Genomic DNA, 20,055 nt, shown 5'->3' with positions numbered 1-20,055 from the left:
GAGGTCAAGGCAGCTCCCCCTTCAGAGAGGCTACAGCACAGGGTCTTAAATTTAAAAGGTAGTCGGGGGCGAGGGGGCTTCCCTGGTGGTCCAGTGGTTAGGACTTCATGCTTCCACTTCAGGGGGAACAGGTTCAATCCCTGGTTGGGGAACTAAGGTCCCACATGCCACACTGAGAGGCCAAAAAAAAGGTGGTAGGGGCAGCAAAGGAAGAGAAAGGGGCCGGGCAGCCCCGGGAGCTAATGTGCAGTGGGAAAGCCCAGCAGTAAAGGAAAGAACAGGGCTCCCGCCTACCCCCTTGGTGTGGAGGTCTCCTCCCGGTGGGCTTGCAGACCTTCCCAAGATGAGATGCACATGCAGACCAGCCCTGCCTCCTGGCCTTGTATCAGCACCTTCGATTCATCCCCCTCATGTCCAAGGGCACTTGGCTCAGCTCACCTGCTTCTCCTTTTTCCCATTGTGAATTTTTGGATGCAATTCCTTCCTCTCACCTTATCATTCTGCAGGAGGCTGGTGTGGTTTGCCTGAATTGGACTGCCTGCCAATTTCTTCGGTGGCTTGGCTTCAGAGTCAAGACAGAACATCAGTGCCAAGCTGCCTAATGGCTGACGCGAACATGTGTTAAGAACCTAATAAAATATCGCCTCCAAAATTTCCGGCCAAATTCACTTATGTAAATAAATCAAACATAAGGCCAGTCCCAGAATATCCTATCGGGCTTCGGGAGACCGCTTTAAAACCTGCTCCAAGCCGAGAAGGCAGTGCTTAGAGGACTAAACTGCGGAACAGTCCTGTCCTTCCCAGGGACCATGCTGAAGACATGCTGTCTGCTGTCCCTTCCCATGTGGGACCAATCGATAAATTTCTTCCTGGATGCACTCCCAGGAAAGGCTTGCCTGTGTGTGAGAACTTAGTGTGCTTCTTGGGTCTGCTAACAAAACTGGTGTTACCTGGTCAGCACCAGGAGCTAGTTTATTTCACAACATGTGATCACCTTCAGTGGAGTCTGTCTTATTTAGTGTTTTAATCCCCCCAGTTTACACCATCTAAAATTTTGTAAGCTTCCTCCAAGCCGTCTGAAAGTGGGGCTGGGGGGCAATGTAGGCAAATAATAAAATAGTATTTCTGATCTGAGAATGAGGGTCTTACAGGCGCACAGTTTTTCCTTGGACCTTGTAGCACATCATCTGTTCTCATCCACTTAATTAGCACATTGCACAGGAGGGGCTGCAGTGCTTTTGCTTTGTTGTCGGCTGACTTCAGTGAAACAGCTCTTCAGGAATAAATATTCCTCAGCCAAAAGTTGCTCTCCCCTCCCTTACCTCCTGAGACACCAGCGCCTGTGCACTTTCTCATCTTTCTCCCACCCCGGTGGCAAGAGTGCCTTCTTAATTATATTGGAAATGACATCATGGGCAGAGCTCACTGTCTCTAGCTTGTACCTGCCAGCAATTTGCAAGAGCCATGGGGGGAGGGTCCACAGGGAGGAGCCTTGGGGAACTTCCAAATTAAAATGCTAGCCAACTCAGAAAGCCAGCACCATGCCTCCGATAAGTCCCTGGAGCAGCAGAGAGATTTCTTTCTGGCCAGTAAATGTCGTTTTAACACTAAAGAAGCAGGAGACAAGGCCTGATGTGAGAGAGTACATCACTGTAGTGAATGGAGGCAAGCATCACTGAGCAGACACTGGGAGCAGAGATGGGTACTATTTAGGGCAAGTCTACCCAAACAAGTTCATTTCCAAGGGAAGTTGTCTGCTTTCTCTTCTCCTTATTGCCTAGTGATGATTTATTCATGGTCCCTGAGATAGAGGATTTGATAGTTCACTCAAAAGAAGATTTAGATTCCGATCAGAATAGGCCCATGTCAAAGCGATGAGGGGATAAGTAATTTGTATGGGGATTCAGTTACTGATGGAAGGAGAAAAGGAGAGTATGCATTTATTCAGCACCTTCATGCACTAGGTATTTTATAAATGATCACGTATTGACTCCTCACAGCAACCCATGAAGTAGGTATGTTGTTCCAATGTTTCAAAGTGAAAATAAATGCCAGTCATGTTACACATTGAATAGGATTGGGTTTCCAAGCCCTGGCATCTGACTACAAATCCACTGACTAGACTGCATGAAAGGGGCGCTTACATTTTAAGACCCATCACAGCACCGTATATATTTTTAAGCCCCTCACAATATCCCACTCTCCCCATCATCATGCTAGAAGGCAAGCTCTGTATTTCCTGTGTGTGGGTGATGAAGCCATACTCTCTGAAAACCATCCATGCCCTTGGCATAAGACAGTAGGTGCCATCCTTCGGTACATCACATGTACCTGTCCCAGAAAATGGCTCTACCCTAACTCTTCCTCTCTGCGCTTGCCATATCGTCCCCTTACTAATGAGACTCCTAAGAGCTCTTTGATACCGTGGACTACAGAATTTATGGTTGGAATGGTCGAGCCTTGCCTTAGGTTCCATGGCCTCCAGTGAACCACACAGAGCTAATTTCGAAGCTCCGATGTCCTGTACCCTGGAACGATGCTCTTCTTCACTCTTGCCTGAATGTTAGGCAAAGGGAAGAACTCAGTGTGCAGTGTCATGGAGACCTCGAGTTTGAATGGGTTTGGGTGTCATTTGTCCCATTGGAAAGGTGACCAATTGGCCAGTTTCATCCTGGAGAACTCACTTCACCTTCCAGGGTGGTTTACGTCAAAAATAGTAATTTATCACTCACGGTAGGACAAAATAGGGTCATGACCTGGTATGTAGGGCAAGCTTTGAGTTAAAGGGAAAAATAGAAGTGGTAGACATGATGACGTGGGCGATGGATCCCAAGACCCTTAGCATCCTCCATATTTGCTTCCAGAATCTCCAAACTGGGGCGGCAGACTGTCAGCCAGCCCGACCTTTAGAGACCATCTGAACACCGTGCATCTTTTTGTGGTTTCGCCTCACTGAAGCGGTTATCATCTCATGAATTCAGAGAGGCTGCCGAGGGGAGCCACCCTGGACGAGCAGTCTGCGTGACATTGCCCTGAGCAGGCTGGAGTCTGGGGGACTACTGTGTTAATCAGCAGGCGCTCCCTACTGAACATCTGCCCGCCCACCCGGAGTCCCCAGGGAGCAGACCCTGAATAAAGCAGGCTCCCCAGCCGGCTGGCAGGAGCACTTTGCATTTCTGGAGGAGTAATGATTATGTGCGCCTGTCAGAGCCTTCCCATTGGGCATCATTCAAATGCACAGATGAGAAAGACTCGGCTTCCCAGACTGATAGCAACCCCAACTTTTCCCCACACTGGGACCAGGGTGTATCTTAGCAAAATGTGGAAGAAACCATGTGGAAATAAGAGGATGAGAACAAGGGAATACATTAGTATCGCATAAATAATAACATATAAGAATAGTATAAAAGAAGGGGCCAAGTAAGTGGGAAACCAAAGGTTATTCCCTGGAAGTCCCTGATGCTGGGTTAAATGACAGGATCTGTTGGAAAGAGCGAGAATGGGGAGGAGGCAGAAGGATGAGGTTAAAGGGAGTTTGTTGTAGGGAGAAGTCAGGTTGGAGGAAAAGATGCGTTAAAAGGAGGTGTTAGGACTACAGACACAATACATCCTTTCCTGGGGATATGAGTAACTTTGCCAAAGTATATGTCAGAGCATCCTTCGTGGGTGCCTGGAGGTATAAGACCCCGGTGAAACCCGCAGACTGTCTTGCATCTGGGTCTGTGGTTTCTGGACCACATGGGGCCCCACAGTCTCTGCCTTAGAGTTCTATGCTTCCAACCAGGCTTGATGGAGGTTTCATTCTCCCCCATGGTCAGCTTTGTTGCTAGATTGGTGGAGCAGTCAAACCAAGACCTTCAGTCTGTCCCGATCTACCAATTAAAAAAAATAACAAACCACCTTCATTAAGCACCTATTGTGTGCCAGGCACTGTGCTTGGGTGCAGGGCTACACATATTGATCAAACCTGATCCTGCCCTCCAGAAACATATTGTCTGGCAGAATTCTGTTGCGTTTAAAAAATGCAGCTTCAAACTCTTCCTGTCTGTGCTGTCTGTTACTTGCTGGATTATGCAGCTTTTAAAACCAAATCTTTGGAGTCAGTCCCGGTCTCGAGCCCCTCGTCTGCCCTGTGCCCCTGGGGGGTGGTGCCTTGGGCACAGTGACCGTTCTAAGCCCCAGTGTCTGCATGCGTACAACGTGTTACAGGTTTGCTTTGAAGATGAAATAAGATGATATAAGTGAAGCATGCAGCCCAGAACCTGGAGTGGGGCGGGGGGCTGTAGAATATGGTGGTGCCTCAGGGCAGAGGGGCAGTGGCAGCTGGAGGGAAAGTGGGAAAGAGCCAGGAAACCTGGACATTAGCATGGTGTGTGCAGTGACAGCTTTTTGTTTGCCAGGACTCCCACGTGATTGATGCCCTCTCGTTTTCTTTCCTTCCTGTTTCAGATCATTGCAGCCTTTTCTCAAACCACCTGCTTAAGTGGACTGTTGTTGTTCAGTTGCTAAGTCGTGTCTGACTCTTTTCTGCGACCCCGTGGACTGTAGCCTACCAGGCTCCTCTGTCCATGGGATTTCCCAGGCAAGAATACAAGAGTGGGTTGCCATTTCCTTCTCCAGGGGATCTTCCCAACCCAGGGATCAAACCTGTGTCTCCTACATTGGCAGGCGGGCCAACAGTGAAGTCCAATGTGGACTAGCAAAGGGCTGTCCTGGCCCCATGTGTGCTGATCACTAAGGTGATCTCCCTTGTCCATGGACAGGCTTCTCAGCCCCATGAATCTTAGTTTCCTGCCTTATCAGTTAAACATGGGTTGGGTAACCAGTCAGTGGCTCTTTATATAATCCAATGTTCCTAGGTGACTTATACCTGCCTGAATGTTTAGTTAAATCTGCTGGTTACTAGCCTTGTGCATTTAGCAAGTTAGTCCTTTCTCTGGGCTTTGGCTCCTCCTGTATTGCATTGGGGTGATCCTGACATCTGCCTCCTGAGTGAGGATTGACTCACTTCTCTGCTGGGAGAGATGCTGCACCAGTAAACGGAAACCCTTAGTATTGGCTGTGTCTGGAGTCAGCTTTGCTGCGATGCTCTGCTGCTGGTCCCTCCTGAGCAGGACGTCAGCCATTCGTCTCCTGTCCTCTAATGAGTTGGGGTTCAGACTGAATGGGGACCTCCCAGATGGTGAGATGCTCTCTCTGTCAGGACCCACTGAGATTTACAACACCCCCATCTCTACCCCTGCCTATCCCAGGCACCTGGGGGCCCTGAAGAACCAATCAGCCTACATAAAGCCACCCGGCGTTTGCCCCCAGCCACGGGAACCCAGGGGCTGCTGGAAGAGGCAGGAAGGAAGCCCACCTCCCCAGCTAATCAGCAAGAGCATCAAGGGGACGACCGGGAAGGGGAAACGCAGCCAGACCCGCGGATGTGTGCAGGATGACCTCATGCATTCTCTCCATCGCCGGTGGGATGGAGCAGCAGCCAATCAGCGGTCCGCTGCTTATTGCCGAGCCCCCCCCCCCAGGCGCGGGGAGAGGGGGGCGGAGGGCGGGAGCCAGGTTCCCAGCTGCTCCAGGAAACAATAACAGGCAGGGCTTCAAAGAGGCCGCAGGCAAGTTCTGGCATCATTAATTCAGAGCTGGCCCTCTTCGCCTCCCAGTCTCCCTCTAGGTTTTCAGAGAAGTTGGGAAGAAAGAGCACGCTGACCTCGCTTGCTTTCTTTCCACTCTCGGCACAGGGCTCTGCCGCCCTACGGCTGCTCCGCCTCCGCCGCCTTCTTCAGGGCGGGAATCACGTTTTTCTGGGATGGGGGCTGGCAGTGCCCGGTGCCCAGGGGCAGGTATGACTCAGCTGTCCTCAGCAGCCTGGCGGTCACAGGAGGCGCTGTGGCCAGAAGTGAGTTGTCCAGAACAGCCTTGGGGAGGAAGGAAAGGGGAGAGGGTGATCTCTCAGTCTCCCAGCCCCATGATTCCTCCCAAAGCACAGATGGGAGATGTGTGAGGTTTTAATATTTTTAATGCAATTCATTCAGAAGTAGCCATTCCATTGATTTCGAATCTGTGAGTTGCCCCCAAGAAATGGAAGATGACAGGAAAGGGCTTGAGGGGAGAAATGACTGAGTTAAAGCTGCTGGCAGCCACCGGCTGCCTCCAATCAGCCCCTGAGACAAAGGTGTCCCCAGCTGGATTGTGTTTAGGGATTCCTTGCCCGGGTCAATGGCATTATAAAGAGTACAGGGCTTTCTGCGGAGACCCCATTTTATGTCTCAAACAACCAAAAGGTTTGGGTTTTCCTGTTGGTAGGACCTGAACGCCAGGCTCTGCGGGGCTTCTGTCTGTAGGTGTGCGTTCATTTTCTGAGGCTGCTGTAACAGATCACCACAAACTTGGGTGGTTGAAATAACAAACACATTCTCTCACAGTTCTGAAAGGCAGAAGCCAAAGTCAAGCTGTCAGCAGAGCTGAGCTTCCTCTGGAAGCCGGAGGGGAAAATCCGTTCTTTTTGGTTTCTGGTGACTGCCAGCCTTCCCTGACATGTGGCTTCATCACTCCCATCTCTATCTTCACACGGTCCTCTAGTGTGTGGCTGTATGCATCAGAACTCCATCCTTCTCTCTCCTAGAAGGATCTGTGTGATTGCACTTCCTTTCAAGGATCATAATCACATCATTTGTAATCGGGGGTCATGTTCACTGGCTCCAGCATTTAGGATAGACCTTTTGGGAGGGGGTCATCATTCAGCCCATTACAGGGCACAGCAAGTCATGTCACAAATAATTCACCATGTTCAGAGCACCCTGTTCTATTTGCAGAAGCCAAAACAGGCAAGTAACCCAAGTGTCCATCAGTGGATCAATAAATAAACAGAATGTGGTTCATTCATACTGTGGAGTATTATTCAGCCCTGAAAAGTAAGGAAATTCTGATACCTGCTGTGACGTGAATGAACTCTGAAGATGTTATGCTAAGTGAAATAAGCCAGCCACAAAAGGACAAACACTTTATACTTGTTGTACTTAGATGGGGTACCTGAAGTAGTCAGGTTCATAGGAATGGAAAGCAGACTGATGGCTGCCAGGGGCTGGAGGAGGGGGGAATGGGGAATTGTTTTGCAAGAGGAAATATTCTAGGGTGGCACAACAGTGTGAATATACTTAATATTGAACTGCATACTTAAAAGTGGTTAAGATGCTCAATTTTATGTTATGTGTGTTTTACCATACTTTAAAAAATGTTTGAATTAAAAATAATACTGTTTGTTAACACATATATGTGGAATCTAAAAAAATGGTACAGGTGAACCTATTTGCAGGGCAGGGACAGAGACACAGATATAGAGAGTGGATGGACATGAAGAGGGATGAACTGGAGGATTGGGTTAACGTATATACACTACCATGTGTAAAATAGATAGCTAGTAGGAGCCTGTTGTATAACACAGGAACTCAGCTCAATGATGACCTGGAGGGGTGGGATGGCAGGGAAGGGAGGCTTAAGAGGGAGGAGATATATTTGTATATATATAGCTGGTTCATGGCAGAAACTAGCATAACATTGCAAAGCAACTGTACCCCAATTTAAAAAAATGTTAAAGAATAATAAAAATAAATAAATTTACTGCAGTGTAAGAGTATGCATGCCAGGGATGAACAAAATCCCTGTGGTAAATGCTAGAGAAGTTCAGAGGAGAATGAGACTATTTAGAGATGGGATGATCCAGGGTCCTTCCTGGAAGAAGGGGGTCTTGAGCAAAATAAAATTGAAATGGGAGGGGGCAGGAGAGAGAGGATATTGTGGGCAAAGGTTTGGAAATAGAAATGAGATTGGTGGGTTTTTTGTTGTTGTTTTTTTTTCACTCTGATACAAACAGATTGGACAGAAATGAGCACTTTGGGAGAGAATTGGAGAAAAGTGAGATTGGATAGGCCCTATATTCAAAAGAGTGGCCTTAAATACCAGACTGGCCTTTACAACTTGATACCATTTAGGAGATTATTATAGTAATTCATAGGTGAGATAATGAGCATCTGAAATAATAGTGAACACATAGAACATCCACTTTGTTGCAAACACTTGCTCTGGCACCTAATGTGGGTCAGTATTAATTCATTAAGTCCTCATTGCAGTCCTATGATATAGGCATGGAGATCATCCCCATTTTGCAGCCAAGGAAACTGAGGTGCAGAGAGGTCAGGTGACTTGCCCAAGATTGTATAAGAAGGATGGCTATGTTAACTTATAGATTTAAGAGATCCAGGGAGATCCAGAATGGTTGCAGAGTCTTTTAGAAAGAGTGACTAGACCCTTGAGAACATTGAGCAGGTTTTAGGGAAGGAAGGAACTAAATTCAATAAAAAGCTTAATGAATAAAGAATCCAAGGGCAGGAGTCTTAATTCATCAATCTAGTTCATAATTTTATAGAGGAAAATGCTGAGGTTCGTAGAAGTTACACAGTTTGTCTAAGAGCATCTCTCTGGAATGGACCCATGTTAAGTGGAAAGTAGACTGTGTGATTGATAATAAAAATATTCTGTGGAGAACTAGAGAGGAACTAGGGTACCATCTGGTCAGCTGATTCCTCTCACCACACTTTGCATGCACAGTTCACAAGGTCAGCTAGAAGGATCATGTGTGCCCAGAGCACTGTATAGCCATGTGTCCATGTGAAGTGTTCTTTTGATCTTTACAATCCAATCATGTCCCACCTTGGAAGCCAGTATAGACGGGGCCCATTCTGGAACCCTGTCCATGCAGGTATGTGCAGTTTCCCACTGGAACAGTCCAGAGCCCTGGGAACTCAGATCTGCATGGTAGAGTAAGACGTTTATAAAGAAATTCTATTTGTCAGTTATAAGGAGGATTAAAAGCCTAGAAGGGCACATGGGAAAAGAATCTGAGATAGGAAAAGAAAATGAGAAAAGCTATGGAGTGAACAAAATTCATTATGGGTTGAGAGAAAGTCAGTCTTAAATGTCGTGACCTCGGAGAGCCTGGATGGCACCAGTGACCCAGAACAGGCTATTTCTAACTCACGATGCGTAGGGCTTGCCTTGCTCACATTGGCATTGAGGCCTCAGCCACATTTGTCCTGTAGAACCTGACCAGTCTACAGGCCACCTGGCTGGCCTCGCTCCCACCCAAATCCTGCAAAGCTCCACAAATGTTTACAGCACAAGTAATTGGCAAATTATAATCAGCACATTTTGTAAACGTCCCTTCAAAGTAACTAATAGCATAAAGCTTTCTGCTTACCCAGCAGTGTTCACCAAATGAGTTTAGGAAACGTTCTGAACGATGTAAGTTCATTAATCACCACCGCGTCAAGGTGGGATATTGTCTTAGTTTGCAAGATCGGGGAATCACTGACTGATGCCTTAAACAGCTTTAAACCTACCATACAGGGAATTAAAATTTCAATGCCTGAATCAATTGGATAAGCTAGGTTATGCTCTGATGACAAACCAACCCCTAAGGTCACAGTGGAAACTTAACAATGAGGTTTATTTCTCACTCATGCTACTCATCCATGACGTGAGTGGGAGAGCTTGCTGTCTGTGGTAGAGCGGCTACCAGCTAGGGCATTGCCAGTCACCGTGACAGTAGAAGAGGAGTGTGTCTTATTTTTTTAAGATTTTTTTTGATGTGGATCATTTTTAAAGTCTTTATTGAATTTGTTACAAGAGTGCTTCTGTTTTATGTTTTGGTTTCTTGGTCTTGAGCCATGTGGGATATGATTAGCTCCCTGACCAGGGTTCGAACCAGCACCTCCTGCATTGGAAGGTGAATCCTTAACTACTGAACTGCAAGGAAACTCACGAAAATCTCTTCATCTAGCTGATAAGGTCGTCATATAGGCGGCTACTCATATGAAGGACCTGGCAGTACCTCAGTAAATTCTTTGAAAGGCATGAGATTGAAAGAACGGGAATTAAATATGTAATCTGAGTGTTTCAGATGACTGGCTAAGGTAGCCCCATGCCTCCATTTCTGCAGAGAAAAGGCCTTACTGCTGGGACGCAAATATTAATATTTAAGGCCTATGGGCTAAGACTACACGACTTTTCCCAGCTCATTTCCCTTTCCCAGACTCCCCACCACCTCTCCTGCACACAGGCTGGTCATTCACCCAGCCCATTCTATGGAATGATTACAGTATTTAGTCATGTGATAGATGGCTTCTACTCTCTTCCTGGGTAGACTTGTGTACCTCTGGTCAATTCCATTGAGATGATGGCTTTCAAGTTTAACTCTCTTCTTTTCTTGGGTAAATTTGTATACCTCTGGTCATTTCCCTTGAGATGATGGCTTTCAAGTTTAACTCTCAAAGAGAAGGAAATCTTATTTCCATCATTTCCAAGTTTGGTCTGGGAATCTCCCCATTACCTCTAAGAACCCACAAATAATGAATTACTAGTCACACCTCATTCTATAAAACCAGTTTGATCCAATGCTTCCCCCATGCACCTTCTATCACCATTCACCAGAGTTGACCTCATGTGACTTTTGCCATTAAAAAAAAAAAATCAAATCTGTTCCGAGACCAGCGAGGATGCTTTTACGCATGTGACACAAGCTTCAAAGGTAGATCCCAAAGTAAAGAAATAGCAGATCACAGAAATGCTGTGACTGCTCTGAAAGGGATGCAAGCATTTGGAAAGATGAGTTATGGTACTTTACAATGTAAAAATCAGCCTTGCCTCCCTCCATTGGGTCACAGCCTCTGCATTAAATACTTTTTATCTAGGCATTCAGGTACCTCGTGGGGGTGGAGGTGATGCTAGCAACACAGCCCCACAGCATCCCTTAGCAAATATAGCCTGAAGCTTCAAGAGCCTCCCTCCCCTTGGATTCTACTTGTCACTCATTAATAATGCTCTGAGATGTACCACATTTACTCCCCTGCCTTCCTTAGTGTGAATGGAAGTATAGCATATGGGATGACATTGATTTACCAAAATGGATTCTCCTGTTGATTTATGTCTTTTTGGGGGGAGGAAGCTCTGCCCCCACTTCAAAACCACTCTCATCATTTTTGGCAGTTTTCATTGGTAAATTGATGGTGATGAGACCCCGAGACTGCCATGCTGGGAGCCCAGGATGAGGCAGCAGAGATGGAACCATCTGCTTTGGCTTTTTGAAATGAACACTAGCTGTTACTCTGTGCCCTAATGAGAGTCTAAGGGCCTATTGGCAAGTACTGTGTGCTGTGCATTTTTGTATCTCCTGCAGGGTTCGCTAGTGCCCTGCACATTTTAGGCACTCCATAAATGTTTGTTGGATCAAAGGAAGTGCCCCTGTCTTAGTCTGCCTGGGCTGCCTAACAAATACAATAGACCTGGAGGCTTAAATAGGAGACACTGATTTTGTCACAGTTCTACAGGGTGGAAGTCCGAGGTCTGGGTGCCAGCCTGGTTGGGCTCTATGAGGGCTCTTTTCTTCACTTGTAGACTGCAGCCTTCTCACTGTGTCCTCACCTGGTGGAAAGAGAGCAAGCCAGCTTTCTGGGATCTCTTCTTATAAGGACACTAATCCTATCATGAGAACCTTCCCTCATGACCTCATCTAACCCTGATCAGCTCCCAAAGGCCCCACTGCCTGATTCCATCACAGTGAGGTTTAGGGCTTCCACATATGAATTTGGGAGGGGGGGACACAGTACAGTCCTTAGTAGCACCAAAAAAGTGAAATAAGAAACTAAACTGCCTTGTAACTCTTTTTTTTTTCTTACCATCTTAACCCATTTCACCCACCCCTACTCATCCCCCCCATCTCTGGCAACCATCAGTCTGTTCTGTGGATCTATGAAGTGTTTTTTAATTTTCTTTTTTAGATTCCACATAGAAGTGAAGACCATATAGTATTTGTCTTTCTCTGTTTGATTTATTTCACTTAGCATAATACCCTCAAGATCCACCCATGTTGTTGTGAATGGTAAAATTTCCCTCTTCTTTATGGCTGAATAATACTGCACTGTGTGCATATACCACATTTTCTTTACCCATTCATCTATAGATGGACACTTAGCTTGTTTCCATGTCTAGACTGTAGTAAATAATGCTGCAGTGAACAAGGGGGTACGTATGTCTTTTCAAGTTAGTGTTTTTGTTTACTTTGGATAAATACCCAGAAGTGGAATTGCGAGATCATATGCTAGTTCTAAAACTGTTATGTAACTCTGTTAAAATTAATTTCTATTTATTTTATTTTTGGCTGTGCTGGCTGGCTGCCGCTGCACGCAGGGTTTCCTCAGTTGCGGCGAGTGGGGGCTGCTCAGTTGCTGTGCGTGGGCTTCTCACCACGGTGGCTTCTCTCACTGTGGAGTGCAGGCCAAGGCTTTCGGGCTGCAGTAGTTGCAATGCACAGGCCCAGCTGCTCCGTGGCACGTGGGATCCTCCCAGATCAGGGGTCGAACCCGTGTCCCTCACACTGGCTGGTAGGCTCTCAACCACTGGACCATCAGGGAAGTCCTGCTACGTAACTCTTGATTTACACATCTTATCCACCCTCTTAATAGAAGAATGGAACAAAGTAACCACCAGAGCAGGAAATATACTCAGGAATGGTATACTGATGTGCGTAAATGCAAACACACACACACACACGTTTTCTCTTCTCGCATCCTTTTATGCTTTGTGCTTAGAGACATCCAGCGAGTATGCTTGGAACAGGGCAGTTGTTGTAGAATAAAGGCAATGCATCTGCAAAAGCCTGATCTTGGAGGCAATTTAGAAATAGTTGATACCTTTTGGCTCCACATCTGTATTATCAGCCTTTCCTTCCCCTCCTACGTCTGAACCTGGTGGTGGTGGTGTTCAGTTGCTAAGTCGCGTCTGACTCTTTGTGACCCTGTGGACTGCAGCACACCAGGCTTCCCTGTCCTTTACTACCTTCCGGAATTTGTTCAGACTCAGTCCATTGAGTTGGTGATGCTATCTAACCATCTCATCCTCTGCCACCCCCTTCTCCTGTCCTCAGTCTTTCCCAGCATCATAGTCTTGTCCAGTGAGTCAGCTCTTCGCATCAGGTGGCCAAAGTATTAGAGCTTTAGCATCAGTCCTTCCAATGAATATTCAGGGTTTATTTCCTTTAGGATGGCTGGTTTGATCTCCTTGCTGTTCAAGGGGCTCTCAAAAGTCTTCTCCAGCACCACAGTTCAAAAGCATCAATTCTTTGGTGTTCAGCCTTCTTTATGGTCCAACTCTCACATCTATACATGACTACTGGGAAAACCAGAGCTTTGACTATATGAACCTTTGTCAGCAAAGAGAGGTCTGTGCTTTTTAATATGCTCTCTATATTTGTCATAGCTTTTTTTCCAAAGAGCAAGCGCCTTTTAGTTTCATGACTGCAGTCACTGTCCACAGTGATTTTAGAGCCCAAGAAAATAAAATATGAGCCTGGTAGTCTGTAGTCATCTCAACAGTGATAGGCCAGAGTGATGGATGTATTGACAATGCAAACAGCTACAGTGATTTCATACTCCTTTAGATTGGCAGAGATCTTCAGGAAAGTGTTCATGATAAAAATATTCTTGGATAAAAATATTCTTGGAAAGGCAGATTTTTGGTTTATTCTTAAATAACTATTCTTAAGTTCCTTTGGCCTTAATGTTAACATTTCTGGCAGGAAGCTACTTTTATTGTTTGAATTTTAAATTATGGGAGTGTAGAAAATGATCTGGGCTTCCCGAGTGGCTCAGATGGTAAAGAATCTGCCTGCCAATGCAGGAGACGCTGGTTTGATCCCGGGGCTGGGAAGATCCTCTGGAGAAGGAAATGGCAACTTAACCCCAGTATTCTTGCCTGGAGAATTCCATGGACAGAGAAGGCTGGTGGGCTATAGTGCATGGGGTCGCAAAGAGTCAGACACGACTGAGCAACCAACACACACACACACACCCCCACGCATAGAGTAGTCAAGGGTAGTCTCTGGAACCAGGGTTCAAATCTCAACCCCAATACTTAAAGAGAGATGTTTAATCTTTGGGCACCTGTTTCCTCCCCATACAATGGAATTAATAATAGAACCACCTTATAGAGTTGTGATGAGGGTTAAAGAAGCTGGTGTTTGTAAAGTGCTTGAAACAGGCCCTAGCACATAGCAAATACTATATAAGTGCATGGTAAATATATATATATATATACATACATACATACATACATACATACATATATATATATATATACATACACACACACACACACACATATATATATATGAGGTTGGCTACAAAGTTCAAGTTTTTCCATTATATCTTATGGGAAAATCAAAATGAACTTATTGGCCAAACCAATATATCTATCTTCACATTCTATATTAATTACAGTATTACTATATTGTAGTATTATATAACATTTGTGTTATACAATATATATTTGATGTATGTCACAGCATATTTATGTTACATATGTTAGTGTTAGTTGCTTAGTCTTGTCTGGCTCTTTGCAACCCCATGAACTGTAGCCTGCCAGGCTCCTCAAGTCCATGGGATTTCCCAGGAAGAATGCTGGAGTGGGCAGCCATTTCCTTCTCCAAAGGATCTTCCCGACCCAGGGATTGAACCCATGTCTCCTGCATGGCAGGCAAATTCTTTACCATCTGAGCCACCAGGGTGGCCCATTACGTATGTATGACTATGTATTTATATAAGGGGCTTCCCTGGTGGCTCAGATGGTAAAGCGTCTGCCTACAATGCGGGAGGCCCGGGTTCAACCCCTGAGTCCAGAAGATCTCCTGGAGAAGGAAATGGCAACCCACTCCAGTACTCTTGCCTGGAAAATCCCTTGGATGGAGGAGCCTGGTAGGCTACAGTCCCTGGTGTCGCAAACAGTCGGACATGACTGGGCGACTTCACTTTCATGTATATGTATGTATATATATATATATATATATTTAAAATAAGATATCTTCCTGTCAACTCAGTATAAAATGTTCTCCTGTGTGGGGGAGGAGAGCTGTGAGGTCTGACAGCCTTGTCAGTGAGCAAGTACCATTTGTTGATAAAATACCAGTAAACAAGTCAGAAGGTCTCAGTCCACTGATGGCCCTGTCCTCATTGTCAACTCCTTGGGTTTTATAAAAACCATGTGTATGGATGTTCTTGAACTTTGAGACATTCCCTTCAGGACATATGAGACTGAGATTGCATGTTTCAGGAAATGGAATCTCTCATCACTTACTCTTCCACTTTGTTCTCTCTCCAGCCCAAGCTTTTGGCCAAGGAGCTGCTTGACCTCGTGGCCTCTCACTTCAACCTGAAGGAGAAGGAATACTTTGGAATTGCCTTCACGGATGAGACGTAAGTACCCATGTGTTCAGAGAAGGGAAAATATGGAACCCGAAATTGCACTGTCTCAACTGTCCGCAGTGAAGGCTGCTGCAGGCCACTTAGGTCTCGCGGTTCAGGGTCAGTCCAAGTTCATCATTTGAATTTCAAAGGCCTTGTGATCATGCCTGGAACAGCCAAAGGATATAATTAGGGTGATGCTCATATTATGAAATTATTAGGTAAACTAGTTCTTATAATCAAGCCGGTGCGTGTTCAGAACTAAAATGTTTCTTTTTTTAAAAAAGTAGATTTGTCTGGGTTTGTTTTCTGTTAGAGTTAAACGAAAACGTCTGGAAATGCAGCATTTCTTTTTAGTGTTGGAATAACAGTAACAGGAAGTCAGTGCGATGATAAATTCAAAATGAAGAGTATCTGTGCAGTTTCACTGTCAACGATGAAGTAGACTATAAAAATGGAAAATTCAGACTGCTCATCTGATGAAAAGTACATTTGTGTTCAGTGATCTTTCAATTTGGCTCTCTAAAATGGTGTTTTGCAACACAAGGAAGGAGTATCTTTACTAAAATTTCAATTTCCTTCTTAATATATTGTTAATAAAAGAGTATGGTGTACACCTTCCCAAATTCCTCGATACACTGTTCTAAGCAAATGTTTTACAGTTTTTGCTCCTCTGTGCATACACACACACTTGCACACATGCTCCTCCAGATCCTTAGAATTACAGAGATGATGTCCTAAAACATTAATAGATTAGGGTTAGGTTAGCATCTGGACAAGATGACTCAGGGAGGCAGGTCCCACTGAAGCAGGCTGGGCTCAGGAGCGAGGACTGGAGGCATCCATACTGGTCAGTGGGAGAGATGATCAGGTGCACATGTGCGAGGACCCTCCGGGAGCTGCAGATGGATGGGGCGGCCGCAGCATTTATCATCCATATCAGGACCCTGTGGGTAAAAGAGGGTGTATGTTGGGACTGTCTGGGGCAAACTGGGCAGATTATCAACCCTCTAAATTAGCAACCTTTCAGGTGGCAGCGTGAGCAGTATTGGGGGCAGAGTCACACCTGGCTCCAGAAAGTCAGGAGGAACAGGCTGCCCCTGGTCCTGGAGCCTCGGAGAACTGAGCCAGAAGGGAGACAGGACTGCTTGCGCCTGGTCTAGAAGGATCACTGTGCCTGTGGGTGGGACCTCGTAAACAGGGCTGTGACCCGGAGGGCTGTGATGGGAAAGAGCCAGCAAAGTAAATTTTAAAAATTCTTTAAGACAAATGTACAAATATACATGGAGAATAACCACTTTCATGAATGTAGTTGTTTTCTACCCTTTCTCCTGAAAACCTCTGTAACCCTCTGAACTGGTACCCAGACATTTTTCACTAATTAGAAGGAAACCACAGTTTCGATTTGTCATATCCCATTGTTCACATTTCCCAAGTACGTTTCCTCTTCTCAGAGAGCCAGTGAACTCAAGATGGGTCTCAATTTGACTTCCCTTTTGGATAAACAAGTCAGAGAACGAGCTTATTGTCCTGGGCCCAGGAGGAAAAAATACACCTGCCAAAGGTTTCAGATCACAGCCCTAATGGCACCAGCCAGGAAGAAATGAACGTCAGGGAGAAAGTTGCTCTGTTCCCAGGAGAGATGGAAGCAGGAAAACCACGCAGCACCACCCACCTGTCCCATCGAATGGAGCCTGTCTGCCCCAGGCTCCCTGGGCTGGTGGGGAAAGTGTGTCTGTGTGCCTGTGTGTGTGTATACGCCTGTCTGTTCCAGGTCTTGACTCTCCTGGCCCCCTGGGCTGGTGGGGAAAGTGTGTGTGTGTCTGTGTGTGTGTCCCTGTGTCTGTGTGTGTGCACGTGCATGCAGGCTGGAGGCACGCAGCCTGAAGGGAAGGGTCCCTCTCCCTGGACTGTGAACTGGCAGCTGGAGAGCCTTGTGGGGGAGGGTGGGGGTGATAATGAGGATATGAACCATCTTCTGGCACCGTCCAGAGGAAGAGTGGCCACCACCAACCTCTTCACCTGGGTGTGGGTGGGAGGGCTCCCCTGGCGATTGTAGACGTGGCGGACAGCCAGCCGAAATCAGTGGACAAGACTTTGCAGCTGGCAGACAGTTCCTGGAAAAGAGATGGCAGATGGGCCTGACTCACCAGGGAACAGTGAGTATCAGGGGCCCCTAGGAAGTCAGGAACCGGCCTCCAAGAGACCAGGATGAGGAGACAGAACAAAGGGAAGGCAGGGGTGGCCGTTGACTCAGGGCATTGTCAGTCAAGGGCTGACCACACCTGGGGCCAAGGCGTTGGCTCATGGCCTCTTTGGTCATCTGACCTTTTCTCCTTTTCTTGGTGGGAAAGGAATGAATGAAAGCTGTGACCACAGAATGGTGCCTGTGGGTGAGGCTTGGTCTGTGCGGTCTGCTTAGTTGCTCAGTCATGTACAACTCTTTGTGACTCCATGGACTGTAGCCCGCCAGGCTCCTCTGTCCATGGAATTCCCAAGGCAAGAATACTGGAGTGGGTTGCCATGCCCTAATCCAACGGATCTTCCTGACCTAGGGCTCGAACCCAGGTCTCCCGCATTGCAGGTAGTTTCTTTACCATCTGAGCCATCAGGGAAGCGTCTAGGGTGGTGATAATATGTCGGTAACCACTATCCTTGTCTTCTATCCGGCCCCTGGTCTCACACTGGGCACTGCTAGACAGTAATGCCAGATCATTTAATAACTGGATTTTCAAATTGTGCGTGTGTATTGTGTTTGTGTGTGTGTGATTTCTGCAGGTACTATACTGGGTATTTTATAATAAAATGCAGTTGAACTTTCGTCCTTTATTGCAATCCATGGCATACCCCATGCATTTGCCTTTTTCCTAATTCAGATCAAAACAAGACTTAGAAAGTGCTGTTGGGACTTCCCAGTCAGTTCAGTGGTTAAGACTCCACTCTCCCAGTGCAGGGGGCACCATTTCCATCCCTTGTTAGGGAACTTAAGGTCCCTCATGCTGCATGGTACAGCCAAAAAGAAGAAGGAAAAAGTGCTATAAGCTATAAAATACTGCACTAGTGTTAGGAATTGCCAGCAGTGTTGTAATTCCTAATAGTACAATATGTATAGTCAGTGAGTCTTTCATTGTGAACTGCTGTTGATGACATTTTGTAGGATCTGGATGGGCATGGAGAAAAGAAATATGAAACAGAATGTAGACGAAACTGGAAGATTCTCTAAGTTCCCTTCACCCCTAAGTTGCATTCATTAATAGTGTCCAAGGCCACAGTGCCAGACTCTGTGTCCAGGGATATTTCCTATCATTAGTTAATCAATGCAGGATTAGTACTAGGTCTATCTTCTGTTTTTTTTTTAAATTCAATTTTTAAAAGTTTTATGTAGAAATAAATAGTTATACAGAAAAGCTGCACAGACAGTACAGAGTTCTCATATACCCCTCACCCAGCTTCCCCTAATGTGAATATCATAAATACCATGTGATGAGTATCAAAACTAAGACATTAACCTTGGTATTGATACTGTTAGTAACTGAACTACAGACTTTATTCAAATTTCACCACTTTCCCACTGATTATCTTTTTCTGTTTCTGATTCAAGTGCATTTAGCCCCTTTTATTTTTAACAACTCTGCACAAATAAAAAGATATCCAGGTGAACTTTGGTTTTTCATGGTTTCTTTTATTGCACTTCACAGACACTGTGTTTTTTACAGACTGAAGGTCTGTGTGGTAACCCTTCATGGAGCCAGCCGGTCAGTGCCATTTTTCCAACAGCATCTGCTCATCTTGTGTCTCTGTCATATGGTCTGGTAATTCTCACAATACTTCAAGCTTCTTCATTTTTACTGTATTTTTTATGGTTTTCTGTGATCAGTGATCTTTGATGTTACTCTTGTAAAAAAGATTACAGCTCACAGAAGGCTCAGATGAGTGTTAGCATTTTTTAGCCATAAAGTATATTTAATTAAATTATGTACCTTGATTTCTTAGACAGTGCTACTGCAGAGTTAATAGACTACTGTATAGTGTAAATATAACTTTTATATGCACTGGGAAACCAAAAAATCCATGTGGCTCTCATTTTTGTGACATTCACTTTATTTTGGTGGTCTAGAAGCAATCACCCAGTTTATCTCTGAGGTGTCCATAGATGGTTATCTGTGAGTATCTGAAGTGTGGTGATCCATGCAAACTATGACATTTTAGCAGTCTTTAAAATGTTCTGAAGCCAAGTAAGAGCCTAGTGTAAGTCTTTTTTTAAATATAATTTTATTTATATATTTTTGTTTGTGCTGGGTTTTCATTGCCCCATGCAGTCTTTAGTTGCAGCAAGCAGAGGCTACACTTTTTGTTTCTGTGCTCAGGCTTCTCGTTGAGGTGGCGTCTCATGTTTTGGAGCACAGGCTCCAGGCACATGGGCTTCAGTAGTTGCAGCACACGGGCTCAGTAGATGCGGTGTTTGGGTGTAGTTGCTCCGTGGCATTTGGAATCTTCCCGGATCAGGAATCAAACCCTTGTCACCTGTGTCGCCAGACAGGTTCTCATCCACTGTGCCACCAGGGAAGTCCTAGTATAAATCGGATCTTAAAATAATTAATGTTTTTGCTACTGACATGGTCCTCAACCTTGACTCCACAGTGGATTCACCTTGGACACTTTATAAAATGCCAGTGTCTGGGCCCTGCCCCCAGAAGTTCTGATTTAATTGGTCAGGGTGTGGCCCAAGCAGGAGGATTTTTGAAAGCTCTCCAGTTGATTCTTGTGT

General features: G+C 45.6%; 1 protein-coding gene across 3 annotated transcripts in view; it reads left to right on the top strand.

Moving 5' to 3' along the window:
* The window catches only part of FRMD4A (FERM domain containing 4A), a 368,918-nt gene that overhangs the window by 178,259 nt on the left and 170,604 nt on the right, over positions 1–20,055 (top strand). For all 3 annotated transcript variants that reach the window (XM_043480351.1, XM_043480353.1, XM_043480352.1), the window contains exon 3: positions 15,205–15,299. In XM_043480351.1, the coding sequence (XP_043336286.1) occupies positions 15,205–15,299 (95 nt within the window). The remainder of the gene's footprint in view (positions 1–15,204; positions 15,300–20,055) is intronic.

This window comes from Cervus canadensis, chromosome 10 (assembly GCF_019320065.1).
Source record: "Cervus canadensis isolate Bull #8, Minnesota chromosome 10, ASM1932006v1, whole genome shotgun sequence".
In the NCBI taxonomy this organism is placed as follows: Eukaryota; Metazoa; Chordata; class Mammalia; order Artiodactyla; family Cervidae; genus Cervus; species Cervus canadensis.
This window is presented reverse-complemented; position numbering and strand designations above follow the sequence as displayed.